This window comes from Doryrhamphus excisus, chromosome 10, assembly GCF_030265055.1.
Source record: "Doryrhamphus excisus isolate RoL2022-K1 chromosome 10, RoL_Dexc_1.0, whole genome shotgun sequence".
In the NCBI taxonomy this organism is placed as follows: Eukaryota; Metazoa; Chordata; class Actinopteri; order Syngnathiformes; family Syngnathidae; genus Doryrhamphus; species Doryrhamphus excisus.
This window is the reverse complement of record NC_080475.1, coordinates 5,241,894-5,268,895: the sequence shown is the minus strand read 5'-3', so window position 1 is coordinate 5,268,895 and position 27,002 is coordinate 5,241,894. Positions and strand designations below refer to the sequence as shown.

Here is a 27,002-nt window from a genome sequence, read left to right as displayed (position 1 = left end):
CCTGCATGTCGAACTGACCCCGCATGCTTGGGAGTGACGGTGTCATTAGGTTTGTCTGTGAATGTATTACAGTAAACCTCGGATATATCGGATTCAATTGTTCCCACTGGTTTTGTCCGATATAAGCGAAATCCGTTATATGCGTATACCGGAAAATGTCCGTTTTACGCATATATCGGATTTATATCCGGTATATGCGTAAATGGGATTTTATCCGTTATAAAAAGGCACTTCCTTGACTATGTTTCCAATGTACCTGGACTGGGCAATGAAAAGAGACGTAAGGTAATGAGAATTGAACTTTATTGGACTCTGAGCATAACAAATAGTTAATTAAGCTAGGCCCTGTTACGCCCGTCAGGCCTACGTTATTTCCAATAGTGAGGTTAAGATCTCATTCACTGCTGTGCTAGTATTATTGACGTCACTCACTTTTATATTTGTCCTAAATCTGGAGCCAGGAGAAAGACAATAGCCAGTGACATCAACAAGATTAGCATAACGATGCGGCCATCCGATATATGCCAGGGAAATTTCATGGAAATGCATTGGAACGGGACTGGAGATTTTGTCCGAAATAGGTGAAATCCGTTATAAAAAATCCGATATATGCAATGAATTTTTATTGGAAATGCATTACAGAAAAATCGGTTCTTTTTTTATCTGTCCGTCGTGAGCGAATTTCCGATATATCCGAGTCCGATATATCCGAGGTTTACTATAGTAAACAAGGAAGGAAAATTTGCCACCAGCGTTCACGCTCTTCTTGTTTTACAAATAACTGAGCCTCGAGCCTGAGTCCCGTTTTATCTCTTACACCCTCCTAGGCGATGACGGCTATGAGCAGATTTCCAGTGACGAGGACGACCTGGATAATGGCACCTTTAAGTTGCCCTCCTTTGACATGGACTACACACCCGAGGACCTTGCGTCTGTTCCACCGGTCCAGTATGACCCCTACGAACGGGAACTCCGACCCCTCGTCTACTTCACCCCGCCATACAAAACACTATTCGATACCCAAGTGGAGAAGCCCAGTGTGGAGGAGCCCAAGGAGCCTACCAGTCCAGAGGGAGCAGCACTTGGAGAGGACACAGAGGCGGTGGCACAGCTTAAAGAGCTGCTAGGGAGCATCGGCGAAGACAGAGATGTCCGCTGGGTCACGGCTCTGGAAGAAGCGTCGGGACTCCTGGCCAAGGGCTTGGCGTGCCTCATTAAAGAGCACGTGGACCTTTTAGCCCAGTGGGCTCTCCAAGCGCTAAGTATGGAGATTGCGCTAACGCAACCAATTGCTCTGAACCTCAGACAACTGAAAGCTGGCGCCAAGCTAGCGTCTTACCTAGCAGAGAGTCCACAGGGCTTGACGGCGCTGCTGCATGACGGGGCCCTCGGCGTGCTGCTGGACCTGCTCCACAGGGACCATGTTTCTTCTACATTAAAGCTGAGCCTCATCAGGGCACTCGATGCACTTATTAGCTCTCCTGTCGGTGTAGAAGCTTTTCTCAACCCCGGCGAATCAGAGAAGAGTGGCTATCAGGTTAGCGCCAATGGAGTTGCTGTTTTATGTTTAGCCTTTTTTGAAGCCCTGAAGTACACGTGCATCATTGTTATGTTCTTCACAGCGTTTAGTCCAGCTCTTCCTGCGTGATGAAACAGTGAGGGTCATAACGGCTGGCAATGCCGTTCTTCAGAAGAGCCACACCTTTGAGGTGCTGCTTGACCTCCAGCGCACGGCAGCAGCGTGGAGTGAACCACAGCCGGTACACACTCATCGAAATACAGTAAACCTCGGATATATCGGACTCGGATATATCGGAAATTCGCTCACAACGGACAGATAAAAAAGAACCGATTTTTCTGTAATGCATTTCCAATAAAAATTCATTGCATATATCGGATTTTTTATAACGGATTTCGCCTATTTCGGACAAAATCTCCAGTCCCGTTCCAATGCATTTCCATGAAATTTCCCTCGCATATATCGGATGGCCGCATCGTGGCGCTCCGATTCGCCGAATGGTGACAGGCCGCTATACGACGTCATTTGCAGCGTTTGCAGCGTTGCCTGCGCGTCCAGGTACATTGGAAACATAGTCAAGGAAGTGCCTTTTTATAACGGATAAAATCCGATTCACGCATATACCGGATATAAATCCGATATATGCGTAAAACGGACATTTTCCGGTATACGCATATAACGGATTTCGCTTATATCGGACAAAACCAGTGGGAACAATTGAATCCGATATATCCGAGGTTTACTGTACACACACACACACACATCCCTGTAACTTCAAAAATGGTGGCTATTTTGACTGTAATTACTTTCCAGGAGGAGATGGAGGATGCTGAAAGCGCCATGGAGGAAGAGCCGGCTCTGAGTTCCTCGTCCCCCGTTAGCGAGGCCGAGCTTGATCGGTTGGTGGGGGTTTTGGAGGAGTTGTATCAGCTGCTGGAGACGGCCCCTCACTGCATGGTGCAGCCCCCGGGCAAAGCCTTCCCGACGTCTGCCAGAATTACAGGACCCCAAGAGAGGGATGACCCATACCCAACTCTCTACAGGTACCCATTCACACACGGGACGCTTTTTTTTTTTTAATCCAGTTGTGCTGATTGATGATATCTCCAGGTACATGCATGCCTGCCGTTTCCTGGAGAGCACCTCCGTGGTGCTATCTGCGGCGGCAGCGGCTGGACACTTGGGCGTCACCCAAGCTGTGAGAGAGGTCCTCCGCTTCCTGTCACTCACACAATCGGGTCTGCTCTTCCTTCTCGCCCAACCCTCTCCCGCCAACTTACTTCTGCGGCTTCTTGCGTCCGTGGCTGAGACCGATGGGGAGGAGGTGACCTTTACGGGAGGAGAGGGTGGCCTCAACGGGCCCGGCTTCGGCGAAGAAGGCTTTGGCGCGTGGCTCATGCAGGCCCTGCACGCTCTCCAGGGGATCTCCGAGCTCATGAGCCATGTGACCTCAGGAGTGGACGGAGGAGTGGGCTTGGAGGAAGGTGACAACCCGGAGGTCCTGGCCATGCTGCATTCACTCTATCTGATGACTTTCACTGTGACCGGCCGCAGCGCTGTCGCTCACGTCTTCAGTTTGGACAACAACTTGTCCTGCCTGGTCGCTCTTCTGCAGCACTACAGCAAGGACGGACAAGGGTGAGGACATCATCTGCTTCTTTGTCTTTGTTGGCGAGAAAAACAACCAAGCGAGATTCCTCATGTCTGAGTATGTCTCACTGTTTTCTTTTAGCGAAGCCAAGACTCGCAAAGCAGTGACGTATAACTATGCGTGCATGCTGGTCTTGTTGGTGGTGCAAAGCTCAAATGAACTGCGGATGATGGAACAGCATGCTGCTACGTTGCTCACTATATCCAAAGCTGATGACACCAATGCTAAGCTACAGGGTAAATATGACTAATTTGGAATTCACATCACCTCATTGTATTTATTTTTGTAATTCTTTTCCACGCTGACTTTTATGTTGTTCCTCAGAGCTCAGTAAATGGTTGGAGCCTTTGGAGAAAGTGCGATTTGAGATCGGCAGCATTCCCACCGTCTTAGAATACATTAAGCAGGTATGGAATTTTCATTTCATTTTCTCAAGTGATTTTGCATGAATTCGGCAACATCATCTATTGATCACATGACTTAAAACCAAATCCCGCCCAAGGAAGGCATTCAACTGAATGATCTCATCTAATAACAACCCCCCTGTTGCCATCTACGTGTCTGATGTATCTCCCACTGGTATGCAGGGTTCCACTGACATGCCTGAACTGTTCAAACATATTCCCGCACTGCTCTGCATGTTTATGTCAAGACTGCATAAAAGTAATTGCGCTATATATCATTTTTTTTTATATGTGTTTTTTCCCCCTCATGGCTTCAGAACGTGGAGCATGTGTTGACTCCCGAGGGAACTGGATTGGTCACTGCTCTCAGGGTGATCTGCCACATCGCCTGCCCCCCGCCTGCTGTTGAGGGTAAATGATAAGAGTAGCTTGTGCAAAACTACAATTGTCAACATTATCAGGAAAAAGCCCAAATGACACAAACAAACTAAATTTATGCTGTACCATATTTGCTCAAGTAATGACTCCGCTCTCGTAATGACGCCCCCATAAATAATTTTCATAAAATCCAAAAATTGTATATACAGTAAATCTCGGATATATCGGATTCAATTGTTCCCACTGGTTTTGTCCGATATAAGTGAAATCCGTTATATGCGTATACCGGAAAATGTCCGTTTTACGCATATATCGGATTTATATCCGGTATATGCGTAAATGGGATTTTATCCGTTATAAAAAGGCACTTCCTTGACTATGTTTCCAATGTACCTGGACGCGCAGGCAACGCTGCAAATGACGTCGTATAGCGGCCTGTCACGATTCGGCGAATCGGAGCGCCACGATGCGGCCATCCGATATATGCGAGGGAAATTTCATGGAAATGCATTGGAACGGGACTGGAGATTTTGTCCGAAATAGGCGAAATCCGTTATAAAAAATCCGATATATGCAATGAATTTTTATTGGAAATGCATTACAGAAAAATCGGTTCTTTTTTATCTGTCCGTTGTGAGCGAATTTCCGATATATCCGAGTCCGATATATCCGAGGTTTACTGTATAACCTCCCAACAACAGTGCTCAGGTCATCTTCCACGTTTGCCCAGGTCAGCAAAAGGACCTAAAGTGGAGTCTTGCCGGGGTCCAGCTGTTCTCCGGCGAAGGTCTGGATACGTGCGTACGCGTCCTGCAGAAGCTATGTGGCGTCCTGCTGCAGCCGTGGCGCTTGCACGGAAACATGGGCCCCACGCCGCAGCGCTGCACCATCCTCAGCATTTGCGTCAGCACGCTGCGCTTGTTGCGCACCATGCTGACGGAGCTGCTCCGCGGAGGGGCGTTCCAGTTCAGGGACACCCGCGTGGCCAGCGTGTTGGTGACACTCCACATGATTGTTTGTTCCATCCCTGCATCCGGACGACTGGACGGAGAGGAAACCAGAGTGCAGGCTCTTATCGTTGATGTGCTGCTCACCTTCACTCAAGGTGTCAACGAGGAGGTCTGTGGAACTCCAAAGATTACTCAATCCAAGCTGTTCCTTTTAAAGATAATGTGACTCCATTTTATGTTTCTCACAGGTGACGCACACGGAGGAGACTCTGGCCAGTAACACTTGGTCTCTGATGTTGAAGGAGGTTTTAGTGTCGTTACTCAAGGCTCCTGAAGGGCTCTTCTCCGGTCTCACGTTATTGTCTGAGCTCTTGCCTTTACCGCTTCCGATGCAAAGCACTCAGGTACATCACCTCTTTCATGGCACTTGCAAAGTGCAACTTCCTGTTCATCATCATCTTACTGTACACATCCATGTCACTGCTTCCTGTAGGTGTTATCGGTACAAGACGTGGCAATAGCCTTAAACACAAGAAAGCTGTGGAGCATGCACATCCGGGCACAGTGGAAGGTGTTCTCCGAGGCCTTGAGATGCGTGTGCGCCACCAGTTGCCCTCCGCTTTTAGCCATTCTCAGGAGGGTGTGTGTTCAGCTGGCCGACCTCTCCTCACCCACTGCAACACTCATCATGAAGACCTTGCTGGAGATGCTGCTGGAGGAGCTTCAGCCGTGAGTGAAGGACACCCGTGCGCTTTCCGGTCACGTGTACGGGTTGCCGTGAATTGAACTAAATGGACTAAATGTGCTAAATGCTGCAGGGCGGAGGGGAAAGCGTCGTGCTGGGGCCAGGTCCTGCGCCTGCTTTCTTTGACGGACGCGCTGGCGTCGCAGAGAGCTTGCAAGAGTGCCATGTTGCATCTGCTGTCCGGATCAGTGTCCGGAGACGAGGATTTGGTGGATCTCTTCCCCTTGCTGCTGCCCCTACTGGTGCCCCCGTCTGACCACTCTTTACAGCAGCAGCAATGCAGTGAAATCATGGGAACAATATTACAGTCACTGTGTGACCAGGTAAGGGAATCAACCGTGGGGGGAAAAAAAAAATCTTCACAAGGAGAGGAGCCTCAAAAGGTGAAATGCTCTCTTCACTAGGATATTTCTCTGGTGATGTCGCAAGGAGGCGATGGCTGCGTGTCGGAGGTGGAACAGCTAGCCAATGCGCTCCCAGGACGAGAGATGATGTCATCAGTATGCAACGCCTTGATGGAGGTTTTGGCAAATGCGTACAGCAGCGTCCCTCTTCTCCTCACCTCTATCAGGACCCTGACGTTCCTCACAGAGCATGACTACGGACTTTACCATCTCAAAATGTAAATAGTTTTGGTTTAAACCCTTTTATTTAACTATTATTGCCTTTTCTAAAGCTTCTAACGTTTCAGAGCTCTGAAGAAACACAGTGCGGGTTTATATTCGCTCTTGAAGAGGTTAGTGATTCCGTTCAACAAGGACTCCGCAGATCTGCTGTCAGCTCTGATAGACTTCCTGCGGCAGATTGTCAACACAGACTCGGGGGTAAGTTCTGCCAAAATGTGGCCATTTGCTCTTATAAGTTGAAGTTTACTACCTCAAGTGTTTTCGTCCAGTGTAACGAGGAGGGCCAGGCATCTGCCGAAGAGTCGTCTTTTGCTCCTCCGCCACGGTTGCTGAGCGGATCCGAGATGAAAGCTCTCCTGCAATGGGAAAAGTCCGAGTCGCATCCTCTACCTACGTTGGAGAAGCAGATTACGGTACAACTGAGTGAAGGATTAATGACGTGTGTTGTTGTCTCACAAAGCCTTTCCGTGGCTCGAAGTAGGCGGTGGCCATAGCAACAAACAAAGCATCTATACCAGGGGTCTCAAACTCAATTTACCTGGGGGCCACTGGAGCTAGGGTCTGGGCAAGGCTGGGCCGCATCAGGTTTTCCAAAAAAAAAAACGCATTTATTAAAAACAGAAAAATATACAAACTTTTTCAGTGCTTTGGTTCCGATTTTCTACAATAAAATACATTTATTGTTTTATTGATTTTCTACAATAAAACATTCCACTGTTCTCAAATATCTTAATTTTTATTTTTCTGCACAAAATAAGATGAAAAATACATAAACAAATCAAGAATAAAGAAAATCAATCAATCAGTAATAAATATAATAATAATAATAATAATAATAATAAAACGGCAAATAATAAAAACTTAAGAAACCACATATAATTGGTGGGTAGACAAATTATTTTTTTCAGATTAAAATGAACAAAGCATTATTAGAGCCCTGTAGACATGACAAAACACAACTATAGTCACATTTATACTTTTTTTTATTTACAACATATTGCGCAACTGCAGGGTCTTGAGACACATGCTAACTCGCAAACTAGAGAGTTAGCCACCTAAACGGTAGCCTTCAAGTTATTTCCTTTAAACTTAAATAGCCAAAAACTTACCACTTCCACACGGATAGGGAGGATAACTATTAACAGTTATGTAACCTTTAACATGAACATTAATCAAACGTAATAATTTTTTTCCGGGTACATGATACCATACAGCATCCGTATCAAACATTAAACTTTCATAACACGTGGCCCGCGAGCCAAATGTGGCCTGCAGGACACTAGTTTGAGTCCCCTGATCTATACTGTATGTATATAGCATGTGGATATGTGTTTCCCATGCAGAAACTCTGTAAGGAAGATGATTCCCTGGAGACCATGTTAGAAAGCGTGACCGTCCTGAGGCAAACACTGGAGACTGCAGCAGATGAGCCACCGGCAGCCGATACGGAACCTACGCTCCCGGTGCCGGAAACTCTTGCCGCTCAGTTTAATCACCGGTAAAACCGCTGATGATGCCCCCCAGTCGAGGAACACGGAACTGAAACTAACCCAAACTATTCATGTCATTTCCTTTAGGACAGTGTTTATCCTCTCGGAGGCCCTTGATGATCAACTCAAGGCGCTGTGGTTCTCTCCCTTCCAAACGGATGACATAGAAAGTGAACTCGACATGGTGAGTGCCGGTGCTGCATATTGTCTTGCGCAACATCACTAGCCACGTATACATGGACGCAAATATTCTAATTGCATTCGGTTTATTTGTTCAAACTGAAAGAATGTAACCTTTGTATACACCTCATTCCCAAAGAAAAGTGCCAATCTGAGTGAATATATAATCGGATTCACAGGGGTGGAATATTCCTTTCCCCAATCCGATTGAGGTATCTTGTACCCGCTTTTGTGTGCATTAGCGCCATCTGTGGAACCGAATCTAAACCCTTCTATACGCCATTCACAAGTCCAGTTTTATTAAAAAAGAAAATATATATCTATATAAAACATGCCCCGAGTTTAATTATAAAATATTAGCAAGATTGAATTTGATCTTTTCCTGTTTAAATTTATCCCGGGTGCGTTCTTTCAGGGCATGCTCAGATATGACGTAACACGCAGCTCGAGACGTTCTTCGGTTTTAAAAATGGAGGCGAGCGATCGGCACTGGACTGCTGCGGAAAGTTTGTTTTGGATCCAAACTAAATTCAAGACCGGACGAAGGAAAAACTCGGGGAAAAACTCACGGAAGCCGGTATCACGTGATGTTGATGTTTACGTTTTGCTGGGCATGCCCCATGGACTTTGATTATAGTGCCGCATGTAGACAAGAGATTGGAATATTCCTTTCCGTGGATGCCATTGTTTTCGGAAAGGTCATTCGGAAAGAGAAAAACTCGTCATGTAAACGTGGCTACTTAAAAGCAGTTTCTACTTTTTAATTCCTCACTTTGTTGCCATCATTATATTTGTCCACACAAATAATAATAATAATCTAATAACTTAATAGTCTTATCCATGATTGCATCAATTGACGCACTTATGAGCCACGGTGACACCGGTGCCGTCTCAGCAGCTCTATCCTGTCTGTGTCATAGGTAAAGGTGGACCTGGTGGGTCTGGCCCAAGAATGTTGTCCAGAACTGGACCTGAAGGCTGAGCTGGAGCGCTCCTACCTGTCAGAACCTTCCTCCCCCGGTCACGCCAAGGCTCAAAAAGGCTTCCGGCCTGGGAAACACAAACATGAGACCTTCATCACATCCAGGTAGCATAATTAGTCTCAATTAGCTGAATGATGTTTGACTGAAATGAAACAAAATGTCATCACATTTTGCAGTGGTAAATCAGACTACGTGGAACCGGCGAAGAGAGCACACATCATGGCAGCCCCGCGTGGCAGAGGGGGTCGAGGGGGCTTTGGACAGAACCTCTGCAGACCCCACGACATCTTCCGCCAGCGCAAACAGAACACTTCCCGTCCTCCCAGCATGCACGTGGATGACTTTGTGGCAGCGGAGTTTAAAGACATTACCACCCCGATTGGACTCCTACCCCCTAAACGGCCTCCTAAAAGCGCCCCCAAGCTCCCGACCAGAGGACTCTTTACGGGAAACCGAGGCAGAGCCACCTTTCACAACCAGACTCGCTTTTTTACTCCACCGCAGCCTAAAAGTGTACTTCTGTCTGGTATGTACGCACCTTGTGTCTTGAGGGTCATGGGTCATAATGGTGGACCGAGGGCACGTTATGGTAACCTCTTCAAATCTCACACTGGATCCGGAAACCGGAAGGATTCATTCATTTTCTACTGCTTTTCCTCACGAGGGTCGAGGGGGTGCTGGAGCCTATCCCAGCTATCTTCGGGTGTGAGGTGGGGTACACCCTGGACTGGTGGCCAGCCAATCACAGGGCACATATAGACAAACAACCATTCACACTCACATTCATACCTATGGACAATTTGGAGTCGCTAATTAACCTAGCATGTTTTTGGAATGTGGGAAGAAACCCACGCATGCACGGGCAGAACATGCAAACTCCACACAGAGGGTGGAATCGAACCCTGGCCTTCTAGCTGTGAGGTCTGCGCGCTAACCACTCGTCCACCGTGCCGCCGGATGTAAAGCAATGATCACATAAAGGCCGCTCACAATTATGACAAAAGACATAAATCCGAGGGGGATTTGAACATGTCAGGGACCCCGGGGAGGCGCATCAGCCTGAGAAAAATAGCGACATGTTTAAATACTTCCTGTAGTTTCAGTTTGGAGTTTGACGTCAGTCAGCCGGTCCGAACCTGCACTTTGTAGTCTCTTCTCAGCACCAGCAGGAGGCGCTAAAGTCTTTTGTTTTTTCCCACAGGTAACTATGCTCGCCGAGAGGGAGGCCGAGGCTCATCGTGGAGCGGCCAAGTGCCAGCCGTCACTCACAGAGGAACGTACAGTGAACCTCGGGGGGGGCAAAGCAACTTCACACGAGGACCTCTGCCTTCCAGACAACTTCCTGCTAGTAAGGAATGACGCACACGTTTACGTTAAATGCATTTTTCTAAACGACTACTTCTCATCGTTTCCTAGATGCGTATCGCCTGGCTCCACGTGATCGCGCCCCACGCGGAAGAGGAGGAACGGGGCTGTCGTGGCTTAGCGGAGGAGGCGGTGGAGGCGGCGGGGGCGCGGGTGGTGGTGGCGGTGGTGGAGGAGGAGGTGGCGGAGGAGGAGGGAGAGGGTCCCAGGTGAGCAAGTTTAGCGGCGGGGGAGGGAGCGGAGGCGGGAGGGGCCGACACGTCCGCTCCTTCACCAGGTAAATCACACCTGGGCATTGACTGGAGGCTGTTAGGGCTCCTTTTTGGACCAACGGGGATCTTTTATGTGTCGTCTCCATGGCGATCATGATGTCATAATGATGTGCGGGCTTTTTGTGTTGTTTTATGTTTTGTTATTATGAATTGTACCCAGAGAATTAAAGTTCATAGCAACAGAGTTTGTTTCCCCTTTCGCCATTTTAATTGATTTTAGCCTTTTAAATTAGTTTGTTTTTAATTTTAATTGGTATTTTATATTTATATCTTTTATTAGGCACACATTGAAATACTATATATGTATTATATTACTACACTAATAGTGGAAATTAGTAGTCTATTCCCAGTTCAACCTACAGTCAAATGACATAAGATATTTTTCAAACACAGCGTCTGCTCCTAAAACATACCCGCCCACTTCCTGTTTTGCCGTTGATGTGATTACTACGATCTGGTTAAACATTGTTGACCAAGAAAAAGACGTTCTTATTTGGCTAATCTTCAGTCCAGTCTTTTCAGATGACTGTGACCTCCCGGCTCTTCTTCTTGATGTAGTCCAGCGTCATACTCCGGGTTCCACTCTTACGTGCGCCGTCACTCAGCTGGGGTGAAGGAGGAGGAGGAGGAGGATCTGATGCATTCAAAGCCTGAGATGAGTGAAGTGATAGACCGGGAAGATTTAAGGAAGCTTTCCTTCTCTGGTGCCCCGATGGCTGAGAGGATGGTTCCCATACGGGTGTCTGCTGATCCCCCTGCTGAGGGGCCTCTCGGGCCACCTGGTCCACAGGCTGCTGACACTTGGCGGGGTGCAGGTCTCTGAGGAGCTCCAGGAGTTCCTGCTTCTCCAGCTCCACCTCTGCCAACTCCTGTCTTCTTAGACGCTCGGCTCCCAGGAGGGCGCGCATGTCACCCATCACACGGGACAGCTGGCCCTGGATTGCGAAGACAGACCGTATGGATTACATGTAAGAACAGAACCAGGAAATTCCACGCATGCACGCACGGACCCTGGGGTCAAGTTTTTGTACAAGTATGCAAATTAGTTATAGAGTATGTAGTTCAAGAAAAATAATCCAAATGATCCAAATATTTCCCCGTTCTTCTCAAATAATATTCATACATTTTCTTCTCCTAATATTATGATTTTATTCCCATAATAATTTATATTATTCCTAATTTTCCAAAAATTACAACTTTATTTTGGTTTATTTTTCTCATAATTTTACAACCTAAAAAGGGTTTTTTTCTTTAATTTTATCTTTACGCAATGTTCCTTAGAATATTCTGAGTTTATTCTTGTAAAATTGCACCTTTTTTTTGTTAGAATATGACTTTGTTTTAATATTTTGACTTTGTCGCCATAAAATTATTTTTGTACATTTTCCTCATGGAATTTTGACTTTACGCTCGTAATATTTTGACTTTATTCTCGCAACATTATACCTTTGCAACTTTATTTGTTGTTTTGTTTTTCATATTACAACTTCAAAAAAAAATTCTTTATGCTCCTAAAATCACATTATTTTTTCTCATGATATTCCCACACTATTCTCATAAAATTATGACTTTTTTTTCATTAGATTGCAACATTTTTCTTCTAAAATTTTGACTAAAAAAAAAAAATTAAAAAAATAAAAATAAAATTTTGACTATCGGCATAAAATTATTGTTGTACATTTTCTTCTTGGAATTTTGACTTTACTGCCGTAATATTTTGACTTTATTCTCACAACATTATACCTTTGCAACTTTGTTGTTATTTGTTGTTTTATTTGTTTTTCATAATATTACAACTTAAAAAAATGTTCTTTATGCTCCTAAAATCACATTTATTCTCATAATATTCCCACACTATTCTCACAAAATTATGACTTTTTCCCGTTAGATTACAAATTTTTTCTCTTAATATTTTGACTTTATTCTTGTTTTTTAGTTTAGTGGTATGCTAGATAGAATGTGCTGCAGCACAATCAAAGAATAGGCTGCACTTGGGACACCCCTGCGTTACGTCAACCATCAAGTGTTTCTTTTTACACTTTAGTTGAGAATGTTTATGTGACAGTTTTGACCCTGGAACTGATAAATGCAATGTCTATGAACACCAATTCGGGGGGTTAAAAATAGTTGGGTCCTGTAAAAATGCTCTCTGTTTGTGGCCACGTTACCTTCACCTCCTCGACTTCGTTCTTCAGCTGCGACTCTTTCTGCACCATGTGTCTCCTCTGCGAGTCCAAACGAGACTCCATCTCCCGTCTCACCTCCTCCACCTTGCACAGCATCTCAACCCTAACGTGGAAGAGCGGAACCTCAGCCCCAAAAAAAAAAAAAAAAAAAAGTGTCCAGGTAACGTTGCGTCCGTCCACGTTGTGATACATACCGCAGCATCTCCACTTCCGTGCGCAACTCTGCCACACAGTTATGCTGCGGATGCTCGGTGGAGAGGAGAGTATGGCCGCACCCGTTTGGACACTCTCTGCTGCAGAAGTTGCATTCGGACAGGTGAGCCTCCAAGCCACGCCTCTCGACTTGAGCGGGACAACCTTGCAAGAAAAAGGCCCACGTGAGGTACATTTTCACAAACCTATCTCAGTTCAAAAGCAGCACACTGCAGCATGGGCTGTAACACTGCACACACACACACACACACACACACACAAATAAAACGCACACATTCACACGGTTGCTATACAATACCTACCACAGTGGTAACACATGTACTCGCCACCTGTCAACAATAATGTAAACCATGTTGAGAGAACAAGACCATCGTACACAAAGTCTCATTAAAGAATGATGGGAAGTTGACCCCGGCTGCCCTCTGAGCAAGTCCCGTAGATACAGGAGTTCATATGGTTGCCGTGGTGACCAAGGTGCCACCTGTTGCGTTCTCCCATAGGTGTGTCAGATTACATTTCCATTCCCAAAAGACGCAATGATGACATGTTGACTGTGAGGTAGTGTGTTATATGGTGCTATACAAGCTATACACGGATTACTCTAAAGCAGGGAAAAAATAATTAAAATTAAATTAAAAATAAATCTAAAGCAAATAATTTCATGAGATTTATTTTCATAATATTGTGACGTTATTCCCACAGTATTATAACTTTTTCCCAAAATTATTTTTTTGTTTCTCAGATTAAAAAATATTTTTTTGCCATTTATAAAAGACCTTTATGCTACTAAAATGACATTATTTTTCCTTAAAAGATTATAAATTCATTCTCATAAAATGTTGTACTATTTTGTCTTTATTTTTGTAAAATAGTTTTTCCATTATTATTATTATTATTATAACTTTCTTCTTCTCATAATTATAACAGAAAATATTTGAACATATTCTTAAATAATCTTTTTAAATTATTATTATTTAAATTATATTATATTATTATTATATTATTTTTTATTATTATGTATTATTACTATCATTTCATTTGTTTTGTTTGTTTCTCATAATATTTTTATAATATTATTAATTTTTTAAATTATTTTTTCTTTAGTACTTCAATTAAATGATGTTATTTGTCGTCATGATATTACGGCATGAAATGACAATTTTTTTCTCTTAATATTTTGACTTTATGCTTGTGAAATTATTACTGATTTTTAAATTTTTGCTGTTTTTTTTAAGGTTTCTTGTTAAATTATGTTTTCAGCACATGGCACAAGCCAATAAAAAATACTAAGGGCCACACTGTGGACCCCCTCGGCTCTAAAATATATCCAAGTAGTCACTTGAGAAGATATAAGTATGAAATATGAGTGGTGTGCTCGCTTTTGTGAGATGCTGTAATATTAAAAAAAAAAAAAAAATCAGGTTTCCTACCTGAGTTTGAGCATGATACAAACGCAAAGTCGCACTCATCCTCATGGGCGTGCAGGCTCTCCAGCGAGCACACAACATCACACCCGTGTCCTGCGTTCACACAACGTATCTGCAGACGGTTGAGGTCGTTACGCATGTACCTGCCAACACATGATGTTATCATGAACAGAGAAGATAATATAAAAACGTAACATAACCCCACCCAGTTTACCTGTAGAGAGGTTTGAGACCTCCCACATCCAGCGGCTGTCTATCCTCCGGACAAGTGTGGTGATGGAGCAGCCAGCTGCTGATGCAGGCGCTGCAGAAGGCGTGTTCACAGGGCGCCTGGAGGGGGCGCTCGAGCACGTCTCGGCACACGCAGCACAGTAGCCCGTCATTCACGTATCCCACAAACCTCTCCAGGTCATACCCCATCCTACAAAAAAAAAAAAAGCACACATGAGAATGCGACACATCACATTCCCGCTTTCCCGCACATCCTTACCTGACGGTCCAACTTTTCCTCTTCCTGGTGACCTTTATGTCTGAGCTACGCCCTGCCCTTCTTCATTGCTCTCTTTCCCTGTTGCTTCATCAAATTGAGGGTCTCCTCTCTCTTAAAGCCCGCCCCTACCTCTGGGAGTGCATGTCCCTGGAGACGTATCCCTGGCAACAAAGGATTCCGGACGCGGGAAAAGCAGCTGTCAGACGGGAATGGACCGGAGCAGAGGGACAAACGAGACAGAATTACAGGTCACACTCACACGTCAACACATGCCGCTGTGTGGTGGCTGCTCCTTGAGCTGCACTCAGATTACTGCCGTCTTTGCCTATAGGTTACTCTCACTCTCCCTGGATGCGGGATTAACTTGGATTAAACTCTCTCCCGCGCTGATTGGATTACAGGCCGCACAACATCAAATGACGTCAAAAATCAACAAGCAACCTATACGGCTGCATCCTTCCACTCATTGTCAGTTGCCATTATTGTTATTGTCATGTTTGTTCTTAGAACAACATATCGGTGATTAATTATAGGCTACTTTCTGTCCATTATAGTATCAATTCCATCCAACTGTACTGGGGTGTACAGAATAGTTAATAATAATTATTTTATAATTATATATTATAATTATAAATATAAAATTATAAATATATATTATAATTATATAATTATAATTTTATAAATATATGACAGACATGAAGATGCCAGATTACATAAACATTACCTTGTTTTGGTGTCTTCAATTAATCACATTATCACAGAGCACCTTGTTAGTTTGATTCCTGTTCCTCTACCTCTATTAATAAAAGTAACACTACTTACACCTGTAGTAGAGTACAACTGGTCACACGACGGTCTTTACCGCCTCCAGCGGCGTAGCAAAACAAGCGCACCACTCACCACTCTCATGTCCCACCTTCTTCCGGGATTTTAACCAATTACGTCTCACAGCTTGCTCAGCGGGAAAACGGTGCGGAAACAAAACAATACCGCGTCAGAAAAGCCAAGTACAAGTGACTTTTTATGAACTATTATGGCTTCTAACTAACTTCTAGCTGGTAAGTTTTGTTGTTAACTGTTTTTCTGTTTTTAAGATTACAGTCATTACAGTCAAGCGTGTTTTGTCACTACCGAGTTACTGAACTTTCTGGCGTTCAACAGCTAGCTAGCTTACAGTTTGAGATAGCTACATTGTAAATATGTGTAATAATTATATTATTTTCCCAATGTAGGTTGTGTGTGTTTATAATGAGGCGCTCTGGAGCCCCCAGCCAACTCCTGGGTAATGCTGCGAAAAAGCCTCGTTTTATACCTCCTGGAGCATCTTCATGTGTTGCAGTTGAACCCAAGACCCAAAGCCCTAAACTAGGCTTGGTCGATACCCTGAATAAGGTGAAGTATTTTTTATATTTTAGCTACAACATGGGTGTCCAAAGTGCGGCCTGGGCACCAACTGTGACTCATTGCTTGTTTTGTATTGATTAGTCTACAGCACAGTCTAAAAATACAAAAATATCAGCAACAATAATGGGTAATTAATAAGAATATTGGTTGAATATTGACACTATTGTTATTGTGTATTCATCCAGTAGTAACATCTTCCTTCTTCTCACACTCCTATTTCCCTGTAAGGTGCAGAGAAGTCTAGCAGCGCCACCTCCCAGTCAAAGTGAATGCACTGGCCAGGCAGCACCAGCCTTGTCCAAAGCTCTGGCTCGAGTGCTCAGTGCTACAGAAAGTAAGGAGAATATTGCCGACACCCAACCTACAAGCCCTTCCTCACAAGAGCTCGTAACATCAACAAGCATCAGAGGAACAGGTAAGGAGACCGACCAAGTAGTTGAATGGGGGGAAATTTGTATTTTTTGACTTTGACTTTAAATATACGTATGTAACGCATGTTATCTGTCACCAAATCACATCTAATAAGCTATGACAAAAAAAATGCTGATGCTGTATCTCCTCTGGAAAGGATACAGACTAATTCAAGGGTTTTCAAACTATGGCACGGTGAGCTTCACCTCAGAGAACATAATTTGGGTTGTACTACTTACTGGAAAACTTCCTGTAGTATAATTTGTGGCATTTTCTGCTTGCCGCAGACAATGTTTACATCCTTTATATAGGAACTAAAAATCCACTCATTTTGCATTTGACATCACTGAAGTCTGATAAACAGGTTGAAGAAAAATATGTTTTATACGCCACCTCTGCAGTCTTTTTAATATTTTTGGAAATTATTATCTTTGGAAATATTTGATCACCCTTAATATCTTAATTTACGTAAAATTGGATTATAATCAACAGCATTTCTTTAAGTGAATAATTACACCTTCACTCCATCATAGTGAAATGTGTATTGAATGGCTTATTTAGTCACTGGTCAAAAATATTACACACACCTTTCAATATGATGCAGTATACATGTCTGACTGCAATATTTAAAAGTCAATCATAGCCTCGCTTTTCAAAGTTATTTATTAAGTTTATATACTGCATATAAATACACACACAAGTATGGTTTTGTCGTTATTGTGTCGACCCCTGCTGGCGATTCAGAAGTATGCAGCCTCAACTCCTCCAACATATATCCATTTAAAAACACCGACACAACCTTCGTTTTAGTAACGTGTTTGTTCAATACTCAATACGGAAAGCCAAACTGCTAAAGAGGATCATGTGGTTTTTGTTGTATGTGGCGAAGCGGTTGCGACACCAGGCAGGTTAGTACCGTGGTGCTGGACCCGGTCGGGATCCGCACTCAAGCCGCTCCTCCCCATCGATATCATCCGTTGCCTCTACTTCCCATCCGGAAAACAGCCCCATCGGACTCGAACGACTCCCACCGCAACACTAGCGTGATCTGGCAGGTGTCAACATCAAGCTCAGACGCGTTAGCATGTAGCATCGCAACGCGCGCGCCCAGCGTAGTCGCGCCCCCTCACGGACATGTGCAGCGCGCTCTCTCTTAAACTCCTCCCCCAGCTTAGTTAAACCCGCGCTGCAGACAGACATCTTCGTGCACAACAGTGTCCGGGTAGACCCAAATAAACTGATCTGCACCAACCCCCCCAACTGAGTGTCACCATCTTTTGTTGTGTGTTGAGGCTGCGTGCCCCCCCCCCCCCCCCCCCCCCCCCCCGCTGTGCTCGGTTTGAGGTTTAGAGAGGCCGGGCTGTAAGTAGGTCGGGCTGGGTTTAAGCGGCTTAGCGACGTCAGTCTAAGCTGAGAGGAATTCATCCAAAACCCTGCGCGGTAGGCGGGGGCCTAAGCGAGGCTGGCCTAGTTAAGCCTGATTCTTATTGTTCACAGCAGCAGCCTGGTTTTGTTGTGCAAGGAAGCAAGAGAGGCAACCAAGGAGTGGTGCGTTTCCACTCTCATGACAGAACACAGCCTGTGTTTGTTTTGGAGTGGGAAGAGGAGGAAAATGAGGCCTGTCAAGGAGTTAAAGCTGTGTTGTGTTTACATCACGGTGGACTAAGAGAATTCTGCATCAGGACAAGAACAGACAGACAGACAGGTGGTGGAGTGACAGCTGAAGGCCCGACTTGGTCTGCACTTTTAAGATGGCTTCGGGCTCGGTGTTCCTCTCCAGCATGGTGGGTAAAGCTCGCTCCTCCAACTTCACCCTCTCTGAGAAGCTGGACCTGTTGAAGCTGGTCCGCCCTCACATCCGCATCCTGGAGGAGCACACCAACAAACACGCCGTCATCGTGGACAAGAACAAGTGCTGGGACACCGTGGCGGAGCAGTACAACGCCTTGGGGGGCGACAGGCCTCACCGCACGGCGCAGGGCCTCCGGACCCTCTACAAGAGGCTGAAGGAGTCGGCCAAACAGGAAGTGATGCAAAGGAGACACGCCCAGCCGGAGTACAGAGCCAGCATCTCTGAGCCTACCAGGAGAATCATGGAGATGATCCCTCACCTGTTTCAGCATGTGCCTATTCACGAAAAGGACCTGGCGCTGCGAAGGTACACGCACCGGCACGGACACACGCAAGTACTACACAAGTACTACACAAGTACTACACAAGTACAAGATTAGTCGGAAGCCAACGCACACCCAAACATTTGGGGTTCTTTTAGTATTTTTTGAAGGAGAAATCAGCCTGCATGTACTGTATACTATGTGGGTACTATAGGGTGTCTCCAAAAGACGGACATCATTTTGATAAATTAGACGATTTTCACCCCAATGATCTCAGATTTTAACGAGCTCTGCTAAAAAGTTTTGTAGAGCATCACTGAAGCACGGGAGAATGTTGTCAAGACGTGCTGCAGCGTGTTTGGCAGCAGCTGGACCGCTAACATCATGTCATGTCATTTTTTATTTTTTTAGATGAAGCCATTTTGTTTGCCAAGCACATGTTATTACACAGATTGAGTTCAAATAATTTTATTTGGGACACGTGACATATATATGTATATATTTAATATATTCAAATTTGTTGTATTGCTGTTGCTAATCAATGCACTGAATATTGTGTAAATCCACTGACAACACACAGCCAGTATTGGCTAAATAACTAGCAACACATGTGCCAAGATAATTGCGTCTTGGTGGTGGCAGTGTCATGGTCTCAGGCAGGCAGCATGAGTGCTGCCAGCATTGGGGAGCTGTGGTGCATTCAGGGATTCCAGTAACTTGTGAATTCCACACCCAAGAGAATTAAGGCAATGCTAAATATCAATTTGTCAATCAATAATGTGTGTCGCCAGCTATTTGTACAATAATGGCCGTGTATATTTCATACGTATGTCTATACTGCGATAGAAGATGTACACTGACTATTCTAAAGTATTTCCAAGTTCTATAGTATTGTTCCTTGAGAATATATACAGTAAACCTCGGACATATCGGATTCAATTGTTCCCACTGGTTTTATCCGATATAAGCGAAATCCGTTATATGCGTATACCGGAAAATGTCCATTTTACGCATATATCGGATTTATATCCGGTATATGCGTAAATGGGATTTTATCCGTTATAAAAAGGCACTTCCTTGACTATGTTTCCAATGTACCTGGACGCGCAGGCAACGCTGCAAACGCTGCAAATGACGTCGTATAGCGGCCTGTCACCATTCGGCGAATCGGAGCGCCACGATGCGGCCATCCGATATATGCGAGGGAAATTTAATGGAAATGCATTGGAACGGGACTGGAGATTTTGTCCGAAATAGGCGAAATCCGTTATAAAAAATCCGATATATGCAATGAATTTTTATTGGAAATGCATTACAGAAAAATCGGTTCTTTTTTATCTGTCCGTTGTGAGCGAATTTCCGATATATCCGAGGTTTACTGTATATAATTTGTCAATAAGTGTCATGTGACCGTTGTCACTCATGTTGATCCTTGTGTCCATCCACAGATTAATATACCGTAAGCACACATCTCCCATCGAAGCTCCTGGCAGCAGCTCCTCTCTTGCTGGCCTTCAGGAATACTCGGCAGCCGTCCCAGCAATTCCCCATGAGGTAGTCCATCTGGACGCCGAAGATGATGTAAAACCGCCTCCGGATCTCCCCATCCCCTGCACGCTCTCGGAGCCAGGGCTGGAGGCCGGCCAGGAGCTGGAGGAGGAGCGGGACGCCGACAGCATCCACGATTACGAAGCATCCCTGTCACCCGCCCCTTCGTCTGTCAACATCGCCCTTTCCGCATCGCCGCTGCCTTTACGCCACGACCTGTACCCCAACAACATCTACCCCCACCACGAGCCCGAGCACTTCCGCCCGGTGCACTTGGCCAAAGAGGAGCACGAGTTGGTGCTAGCCAATCACAGGAAAGTGGCCGTGTACCTGGAGGAGAAGAGGGAGGGGCTGAAGAGGAAGCAGCAGCTGGAGGAGGAACTTTTGAGAGCCAAGATCAAAGTGGAGAGGCTGAAGGCGGCCCGACTCCGACATGGATTGCCCATCTCTCTTTAGCAAACGGAACCAGGGACTCTGGCCCTACGTAAACCATTTCATCTCAGGATGGTCCACACATTTTTGCCACTTTGGCCCCCTGCTGCTAAAGTCTACAGCTAGACAGGGTTAGTCGTCAGAGTCTTATCATTTTTGTGCAGCACTGGGAATTGAATGGAATGGACTCCATTTTGAGAGGAACGGAAACAAAATGTCTCGTCCTTCGTCTACTTTCCATCGGTGAATCAAGTGACTGATTGTTGATGCTACACCATTTCCAGCCACCGCCATCAGTTTTTACACCGCCAGGTTCAAGGGGGCCATACGTGTTGAGCCAAATCCAGCTGGTGCGGGTTCGAAAAATCTGCGAGATAAGAATCATGGACTACATAGTGCCTCCCGCAGACGACGATGAGCCTGCCTACCGTCAGCGTCTGTTCATGTTGCCGTTATGTGTCACATTCTTTTGACAGATGACGCAACAACACTGTGATATGTAAATCTGACAAATTCATAAGGGAATGATAATTATGTGCATCTTAAGGATGCCGTTTCTGCCATCGCTCCATTGTAGCCGTGTGACAGTGGTGCCAGTATTTGGAATATTCTTGTCTACTGTTGAATATTTTAGAGTTCATTAAAAAAATCAACTGGTCGGTTTATAATGATGTTTAATTAATGTTCTCACACTGAGCCTTAATGCACAATTCTAATGTTGTTACCGAGAATGAGTTAAAAAAATAAGCCTGCTTTATTTGTGGCCAGTTTAGAGAAAAAGGCAGATGCAGTTTTGTGACATTAAGAATTATTTCATATACTGTAAGTGACTGGAATATTGTTGTATTTTTGGTAAGTGGCTGTTGGGTATTGTTACTTTTGTTTGTCTTTTTATATTAAAAACAACGTTACTATCCTGCGGCCTTTCATGGAATGTCATTCAAGCTCCACACAGGGAACGAGTTGTTGTGTTGCAACAGCGGCCTCTGCTGGTGTGACCCCGTGTGTGCGTGTATAGAATCTCCCTCACCATGTGTGTTTTTGCATCTATTCCCACAGCCCCCCCGCAGCGATCTGCCGGAGCAAATGGAGTTCCTGATGCGACGGACTGCAGCCGGGATGCCGTGCGCTACTTCAGCGTCATGTGGTGTAAGGCCAGTAAGAAGAAGCACAAGCGCTGGGAAGGGGATGCTGTGCTGGTGACGAAGGGGCGCACTGCCACCCTGAAGGACATGGAAGGCAAGAACATTGGACAGGGTAAGGCTCCTCAGTTACTAAAACTTTAACAGTACTTTGTTTATGTCAAAGTCTCTCAAAACGAGGCTATTCATAATTTATGTTTGTTATAATTATGTACCTCAGTGGTGTCCAAAGTGCAGCCCGCGAGCTGCTGTATACCATAATGTCATACTTTCTGTCCATGTAGGTAGCGGCTACAAGGTGTCAGTATTGGCTTCCCTGTGTGAGGGGGACAGCCTGATGATTGGAGCGAAGGAGGTGGAGGTCATGGGTGTCATATCCGCAGAGAATTTTGCCACCGGACGTTGTTTCCAAGAAGCCCAAGGAGATGGAGAAGATCCACCGCCGAAGACGGCGCCTTCACGATGCTTGCCATCCAAACCTTTCTGCCCTCCTACACTTTTGGGGAGAGCGGGACTTCCACGATCAAAACCAGCAGAGGAACAGACCTGCAGACCTCGCTTTAATCCACAAGCTCCAAGTATGTAGACACCTTGTAGCTCCAGAGAACGGACAGTAATTGATCTTTGTAATGTTCCTATCAGATGCACTTGTGATGCCTCGGCCGTCCCCCAACCATCAGTGGTCTAACAACAAGTCTGGACTCCCTGTGGTTGATGTCGTGGTTGACCCGCACCTGACAGCTCACCTGCGCCCCCATCAGAGAGACGGCCTGCTCTTCCTCTATGAATGTGTTATGGGCATCAGGTTGTACTTTTATTTGTGGGTCTAATGTCTTCTAAAAGGCTCCTACCAACTCATCCATTTGTGGACCTCAGAGCTGAAGGGCGCTACGGGGCTATCCTGGCTGATGAGATGGGTCTCGGGAAGACCCTCCAGAGCGTGGCTCTCTGCTGGACGCTCCTCAAACAGGGTCCGTATGGCGGGAAAGCGGTCACCAAGCGCGTGCTTGTGGTCACGCCTGGCAGCCTGGTGCAGAACTGGGGGGCCGAGTTCAACAAGTGGCTGGGGCGTGAGAGGATCAACGTTTTCACTGTGGATCAGGTGAGGAAGTTACAGAGCCCCTGAGGGGGGCGTAAAGTCCAAAACATGTATGGATCCGCGACTTCCGTTGTGATTTTTGTCACACGCCTGAAGTGGTTCCTAACTATGAACCATATAAGGAAGTCCACCCCTCTGTGACATCACAAGGGAACGGTTTTCCCACGGCTTTTCAAACTGAGCGTTTTGAGCCATCCCAGACTTTTTTTAGGGCTCACTTCCAAATCTCAAACCTCATTATCTGAAACTCTGGCATCATTTTAACACAAGAATGCAACATTCTAACTACATTTGTAGGTCAGAAAAGTGGAAAAAGCATAATCGGTCCCTTTTTAACAATTCATTCATTCATTCATTCATTCATTCATTTTATACCTCTTATCCTCACGAGGGTCGCGGGGTGGGGTACACCCTGGACTGGTGGCCAGCCAATATAGCACATATAGACAAACAACCATTCACACTCACATTCATACCTATGGACAATTTGGAGTCGCTAATTAACCTAGCATGTTTTTGGAATGTGGGAGGGAGAAAAACCACGCATGCACGGGGAGAACGTGCAAACGCCACACAATCAACATACAAAATAATCTGGTTATTTTTCATGTCCATAAGAAACAACTGTAATTGGATTTAAAGTACTTAAGTGTATAATTACATGGAAGTATTTACACAGTGCAACATTTATTTCAGTAATGGCAAAGTTTACATATTTGTTAAACAATTTGACAGAAACCGACCACTTCATGCAAGCCGCACTTTTACTGACGGGCATGTAGCGCTCTCTTGTGCTGCAGTGAAATGAGTCAAAGCGGAAACAAAAATGGAAAATTGCCCCCCCCCCCCCCCCCCCCCCCCCAGCTCTTAAGTTGTTATAGACAATAAACAAATTAACTAATTATGCCGTATTTGGATCCAAAGGAGCACAGGATCGAGCAGTTTGCTTTGTCTCCTCTCCACAATGTCCTTGTGATCAGCTATGAGATGCTGCTGCGCAGCCTTGAACAGGTTTGCTCGCCTCACGTCTCTTCACGTTTGGGTACGATTGTGTAAAAAGACAACTGCTGAATGCCATTTTTTTTTTTTTTTTTGGGAAGGTTCAAAAAGTGGAGTTTGGTCTTATTATCTGCGATGAAGGTCACAGATTGAAGAACAGCAACATCAAAACATCCTCGGCCCTCAGCAGCCTGAGCTGCACTCGCAGAGTCATACTAACAGGTACAAAGGACCCGCTTAACGCTCAAATTGGGGGGGTAGCGACAACCTGCTGTTGTTCAAGTTATATTAAATGTCTTTCCAAGGCACCCCAGTGCAGAATGACCTCCAGGAGTTCTACGCCATCATCGACTTTGTTAATCCTGGAATTCTTGGCTCAACCACTGCGTATAGGAAGGTGTATGAGGAGCCCATTCTTCGCTGCAGGCAGCCTTCCTGCTCAGAGGTGATGCTCCTTCCTCCACACTACATGTTCAGTGATTGTAGTACCAACTATCCTAAACCAGATCACATCTGCCCCCCCCCCCCCCCCCCCCCCCACACACACACACACACACAATAGGAGGAGAAATCTTTGGGCGAAGAGCGAGCTGCTGAGCTCTCCCGACTCACCGGCATGTTCATCTTGAGGAGGACGCAGGAGATCATCAACCGCTACCTCCCACCCCGCAGCGACTGGACCCTGTTCTGCAGGCCGTCTCCGCTGCAGCGAGAGCTCTACACGCATCTCCTCAGCCACAGAGTGTTCAGAGCCTGCCTCCAGGGCTCCATGCAGACACACACCCACCTGGCCTGCATCACGGCCTTGAAAAAGCTGTGCAACCACCCTGCTCTGCTTCACTCCACCATCATGGTTGAGACAATTATAGCGTTACAATTATTATAAATATGCGCAAATGTTGTGATGCTGAGGGTTCCTGTCTTCTGCTCTTCAGGAAAAGGCTGCTTCAGAAGAGATGACGTTATATGAAGGTCTAGCACTGTTTTTCCCAGAGGCCTACTCTTCGGATAGCTTGAACCCTGCTGACTCGGGGAAACTTTTGGTTCTGTTGGACTTGCTGGAAACCATCAGACAACTCAGCCCCAATGACAGGTGTGTGATTATCACGCGTGTAGTAGCTTAGCGTATAATTGATGAGCATGTCATGAGAGTGAAGGTGTCTCCTCCAGGGTTGTGGTCGTGTCCAACTACACTCAGACACTGGACATGATCCAGAGCGTGTGTGTGCACATGAGCTACACATTCTGCCGGCTGGACGGACAAACGCCCACCAACCAGAGGCAACGTCTGGTCGACGGCTTCAACAGCCCTCATTCTCCCAATTTCCTCTTTCTGCTGAGCTCCAAAGCTGGCGGGGTGGGGCTCAATCTGGTGGGGGCTTCCCATTTGGTGCTCTATGACCTCGACTGGAACCCTGCAAATGATATTCAGGCAAAACACCGGCCAAAATCTTCAGTGTGGACGATGATCTGCTATTGCAACATTATTTTGTTTGATGTTTGCAGGCCATGGCTCGAGTGTGGCGAGACGGACAGAAGAAGACCGTGCATACCTACCGTCTCCTCACCGCAGGTTGGAGTAACTATACATAACTCACCAGGGTTTTTGGAAGACATCATGGTTAATACTTGATGCAAGTCTAGTTTATTTATACTTAATTTAACAGCTAAATGACTCACATTGTACACAGAACACACGAAGAACCTATCCAATACTGCAATAGTAACATTGAAATGGATGAAATTAAATTGTTAAAAAAAAATACTTTACTTTTATGGATGTCTTGCACATTGGAAGGGGCGTTGCAAGGGAGGGAGATGTAGGGAGGAGGAATTACTCATGATAGTGGTGTTATTATTATTATTACAGTAAACCTCAGATATATCGGATTCAATTGTTCCCACTGGTTTTGTCCGATATAAGCGAAATCCGTTATATGCGTATACCAGAAAATGTCCGTTTTACGCATATATCGGATTTATATCCGGTATATGCGAAATCCGTTATAAAAAATCCGATATATGCAATGAATTTTTATTGGAAATGCATTACAGAAAAATCGGTTCTTTTTTATCTGTCCGTTGTGAGCGAATTTCCGATATATCCGAGGTTTACTGTATTATTTGTTGCTCACTGTACACCACACTGATTATAAATGGATAATGTTTCCATCAAGGTACCATTGAGGAGCGCATATTCCAGCGGCAGGTTTCCAAACAGGGACTCTCTGGGACAGTGGTGGACCTCGGCAAAGGCTCCGAGCACGCCAACTTCTCCACCAGCGAGCTCAGAGACCTTTTCAGCCTGACTGAAACGCCCTCCCTAACACACGACCTATTGAACTGCAGCTGTGACACGAACGGATCCATCGCTTTGATCGGCACGTTGATTATCAGACTTTACCTGGAAAAGATAGAGTCACTCACTCATTTGCTTTCTTTCCCCGCTCAGATGTCAGAGATGATGATGAGGAGGAGCAGGACGATGCAAAACGGCCATGCCAGCTCGGGCGTGAACGTGGCGGGGGGTCGGGGCAGAAACATCTCAGCATGTCCGAGCTGATGAAGTGGCGACATTTCTCTGGAGACGCCCACACCTTCTCAGACCCTTACCTTGATCACGCCAGAGACCATGTCACTTTTGCCTTTCAGACCACCATATCCCACACGGACCAGTAAGCACAACTACGGACCGGAACTGATTAGGGCAAAATGGCATCCAATGCGAGACCTGTATCAAAATACTTCACATAGAAAATAAAGGCAATCATTTGACTAATTAGTTTTGTAGTTGTGTAGAAGGGTAAGGTTTTTGGGAGAGAGCCTACATTGAGAGTTTGCACAGGAGTCCCTAATATTGTGGAAGGTGAGTGTCATTAAATATTAAAACAATTGTAGTGGTAATAAAACTTGATTATTTATTGTCCATTGTTGCAGGTCAGGACAACACAGTCTCTGCTCATGCATGGACTTC

General features: G+C 45.4%; 3 protein-coding genes across 7 annotated transcripts in view; 2 read left to right on the top strand and 1 right to left on the bottom strand.

The window, feature by feature from the left end:
* The window catches only part of virma (vir like m6A methyltransferase associated), a 15,420-nt gene extending 4,673 nt beyond the window's left edge, over nt 1-10,747 (top strand). For both annotated transcript variants that reach the window (XM_058084643.1, XM_058084642.1), the window contains exons 8-27: nt 828-1,537; nt 1,623-1,760; nt 2,333-2,562; nt 2,630-3,157; nt 3,252-3,406; nt 3,495-3,577; nt 3,892-3,985; nt 4,683-5,071; nt 5,151-5,306; nt 5,396-5,631; nt 5,721-5,970; nt 6,052-6,269; nt 6,339-6,471; nt 6,543-6,686; nt 7,617-7,771; nt 7,851-7,947; nt 8,864-9,030; nt 9,103-9,452; nt 10,128-10,274; nt 10,343-10,747. In XM_058084643.1, coding sequence (XP_057940626.1) covers nt 828-1,537; nt 1,623-1,760; nt 2,333-2,562; nt 2,630-3,157; nt 3,252-3,406; nt 3,495-3,577; nt 3,892-3,985; nt 4,683-5,071; nt 5,151-5,306; nt 5,396-5,631; nt 5,721-5,970; nt 6,052-6,269; nt 6,339-6,471; nt 6,543-6,686; nt 7,617-7,771; nt 7,851-7,947; nt 8,864-9,030; nt 9,103-9,452; nt 10,128-10,274; nt 10,343-10,572 — 4,610 coding nt within the window. In that variant the 3' untranslated portion in view covers nt 10,573-10,747. The remainder of the gene's footprint in view (nt 1-827; nt 1,538-1,622; nt 1,761-2,332; nt 2,563-2,629; nt 3,158-3,251; nt 3,407-3,494; nt 3,578-3,891; nt 3,986-4,682; nt 5,072-5,150; nt 5,307-5,395; nt 5,632-5,720; nt 5,971-6,051; nt 6,270-6,338; nt 6,472-6,542; nt 6,687-7,616; nt 7,772-7,850; nt 7,948-8,863; nt 9,031-9,102; nt 9,453-10,127; nt 10,275-10,342) is intronic.
* rnf41l (ring finger protein 41, like) lies at nt 7,102-17,854 on the bottom strand. 3 transcript variants are annotated; one of them, XM_058084648.1, is made up of 7 exons: nt 14,880-15,307; nt 14,604-14,810; nt 14,393-14,532; nt 12,944-13,106; nt 12,732-12,852; nt 11,301-11,498; nt 7,102-11,213 (listed from the first exon to the last, which is right to left on the bottom strand). In XM_058084648.1, exons 2-7 carry the CDS (start codon nt 14,807-14,809, stop codon nt 11,082-11,084), a joined length of 960 nt encoding a protein of 319 aa, XP_057940631.1. In that variant the 5' UTR covers nt 14,810; nt 14,880-15,307; the 3' UTR covers nt 7,102-11,081. The 3 variants fall into 3 exon arrangements, with proteins under 3 accessions (XP_057940631.1, XP_057940630.1, XP_057940629.1); XM_058084647.1 differs by adding an exon at nt 17,611-17,854 and having other exon boundaries at nt 7,106-11,498; nt 14,880-15,075; XM_058084646.1 differs by having other exon boundaries at nt 7,106-11,498; nt 14,880-15,294.
* On the top strand, nt 15,796-27,002 carry rad54b (RAD54 homolog B). Of its 2 annotated transcripts, none has more exons than XM_058084645.1 (16): nt 15,796-15,937; nt 16,112-16,271; nt 16,518-16,698; nt 21,848-22,045; nt 22,215-22,508; nt 22,573-22,735; nt 22,807-23,032; nt 23,954-24,040; nt 24,130-24,250; nt 24,334-24,473; nt 24,591-24,881; nt 24,964-25,121; nt 25,199-25,460; nt 25,535-25,601; nt 26,206-26,409; nt 26,481-27,002. In XM_058084645.1, the coding sequence occupies exons 2-16, from the start codon at nt 16,128-16,130 to the stop codon at nt 26,705-26,707; spliced, it is 2,763 nt and encodes a 920-aa protein (XP_057940628.1). In that variant the 5' UTR covers nt 15,796-15,937; nt 16,112-16,127; the 3' UTR covers nt 26,708-27,002. The 2 variants fall into 2 exon arrangements, with proteins under 2 accessions (XP_057940628.1, XP_057940627.1); XM_058084644.1 differs by having other exon boundaries at nt 16,512-16,698; nt 26,481-26,996.

Coding starts and splice junctions, on each gene's coding strand:
- rnf41l (XM_058084647.1), bottom strand. CDS start 14,809: ATGGGGTATGACCTGGAGAGGTTTGTGGGATACGTGAATGACGGGCTA. Junction 13,107..14,392: donor TGTATCATGCTCAAACTCAG/GTAGGAAACCTG, acceptor TTTTCTTGCAAG/GTTGTCCCGCTCAAGTCGAG. Junction 12,853..12,943: donor ACGGAAGTGGAGATGCTGCG/GTATGTATCACA, acceptor CTTCCACGTTAG/GGTTGAGATGCTGTGCAAGG.
- rad54b (XM_058084644.1), top strand. CDS start 16,128: ATGAGGCGCTCTGGAGCCCCCAGCCAACTCCTGGGTAATGCTGCGAAA. Junction 25,122..25,198: donor CAACTCAGCCCCAATGACAG/GTGTGTGATTAT, acceptor TGTCTCCTCCAG/GGTTGTGGTCGTGTCCAACT. Junction 26,410..26,480: donor CGGATCCATCGCTTTGATCG/GCACGTTGATTA, acceptor TTCCCCGCTCAG/ATGTCAGAGATGATGATGAG.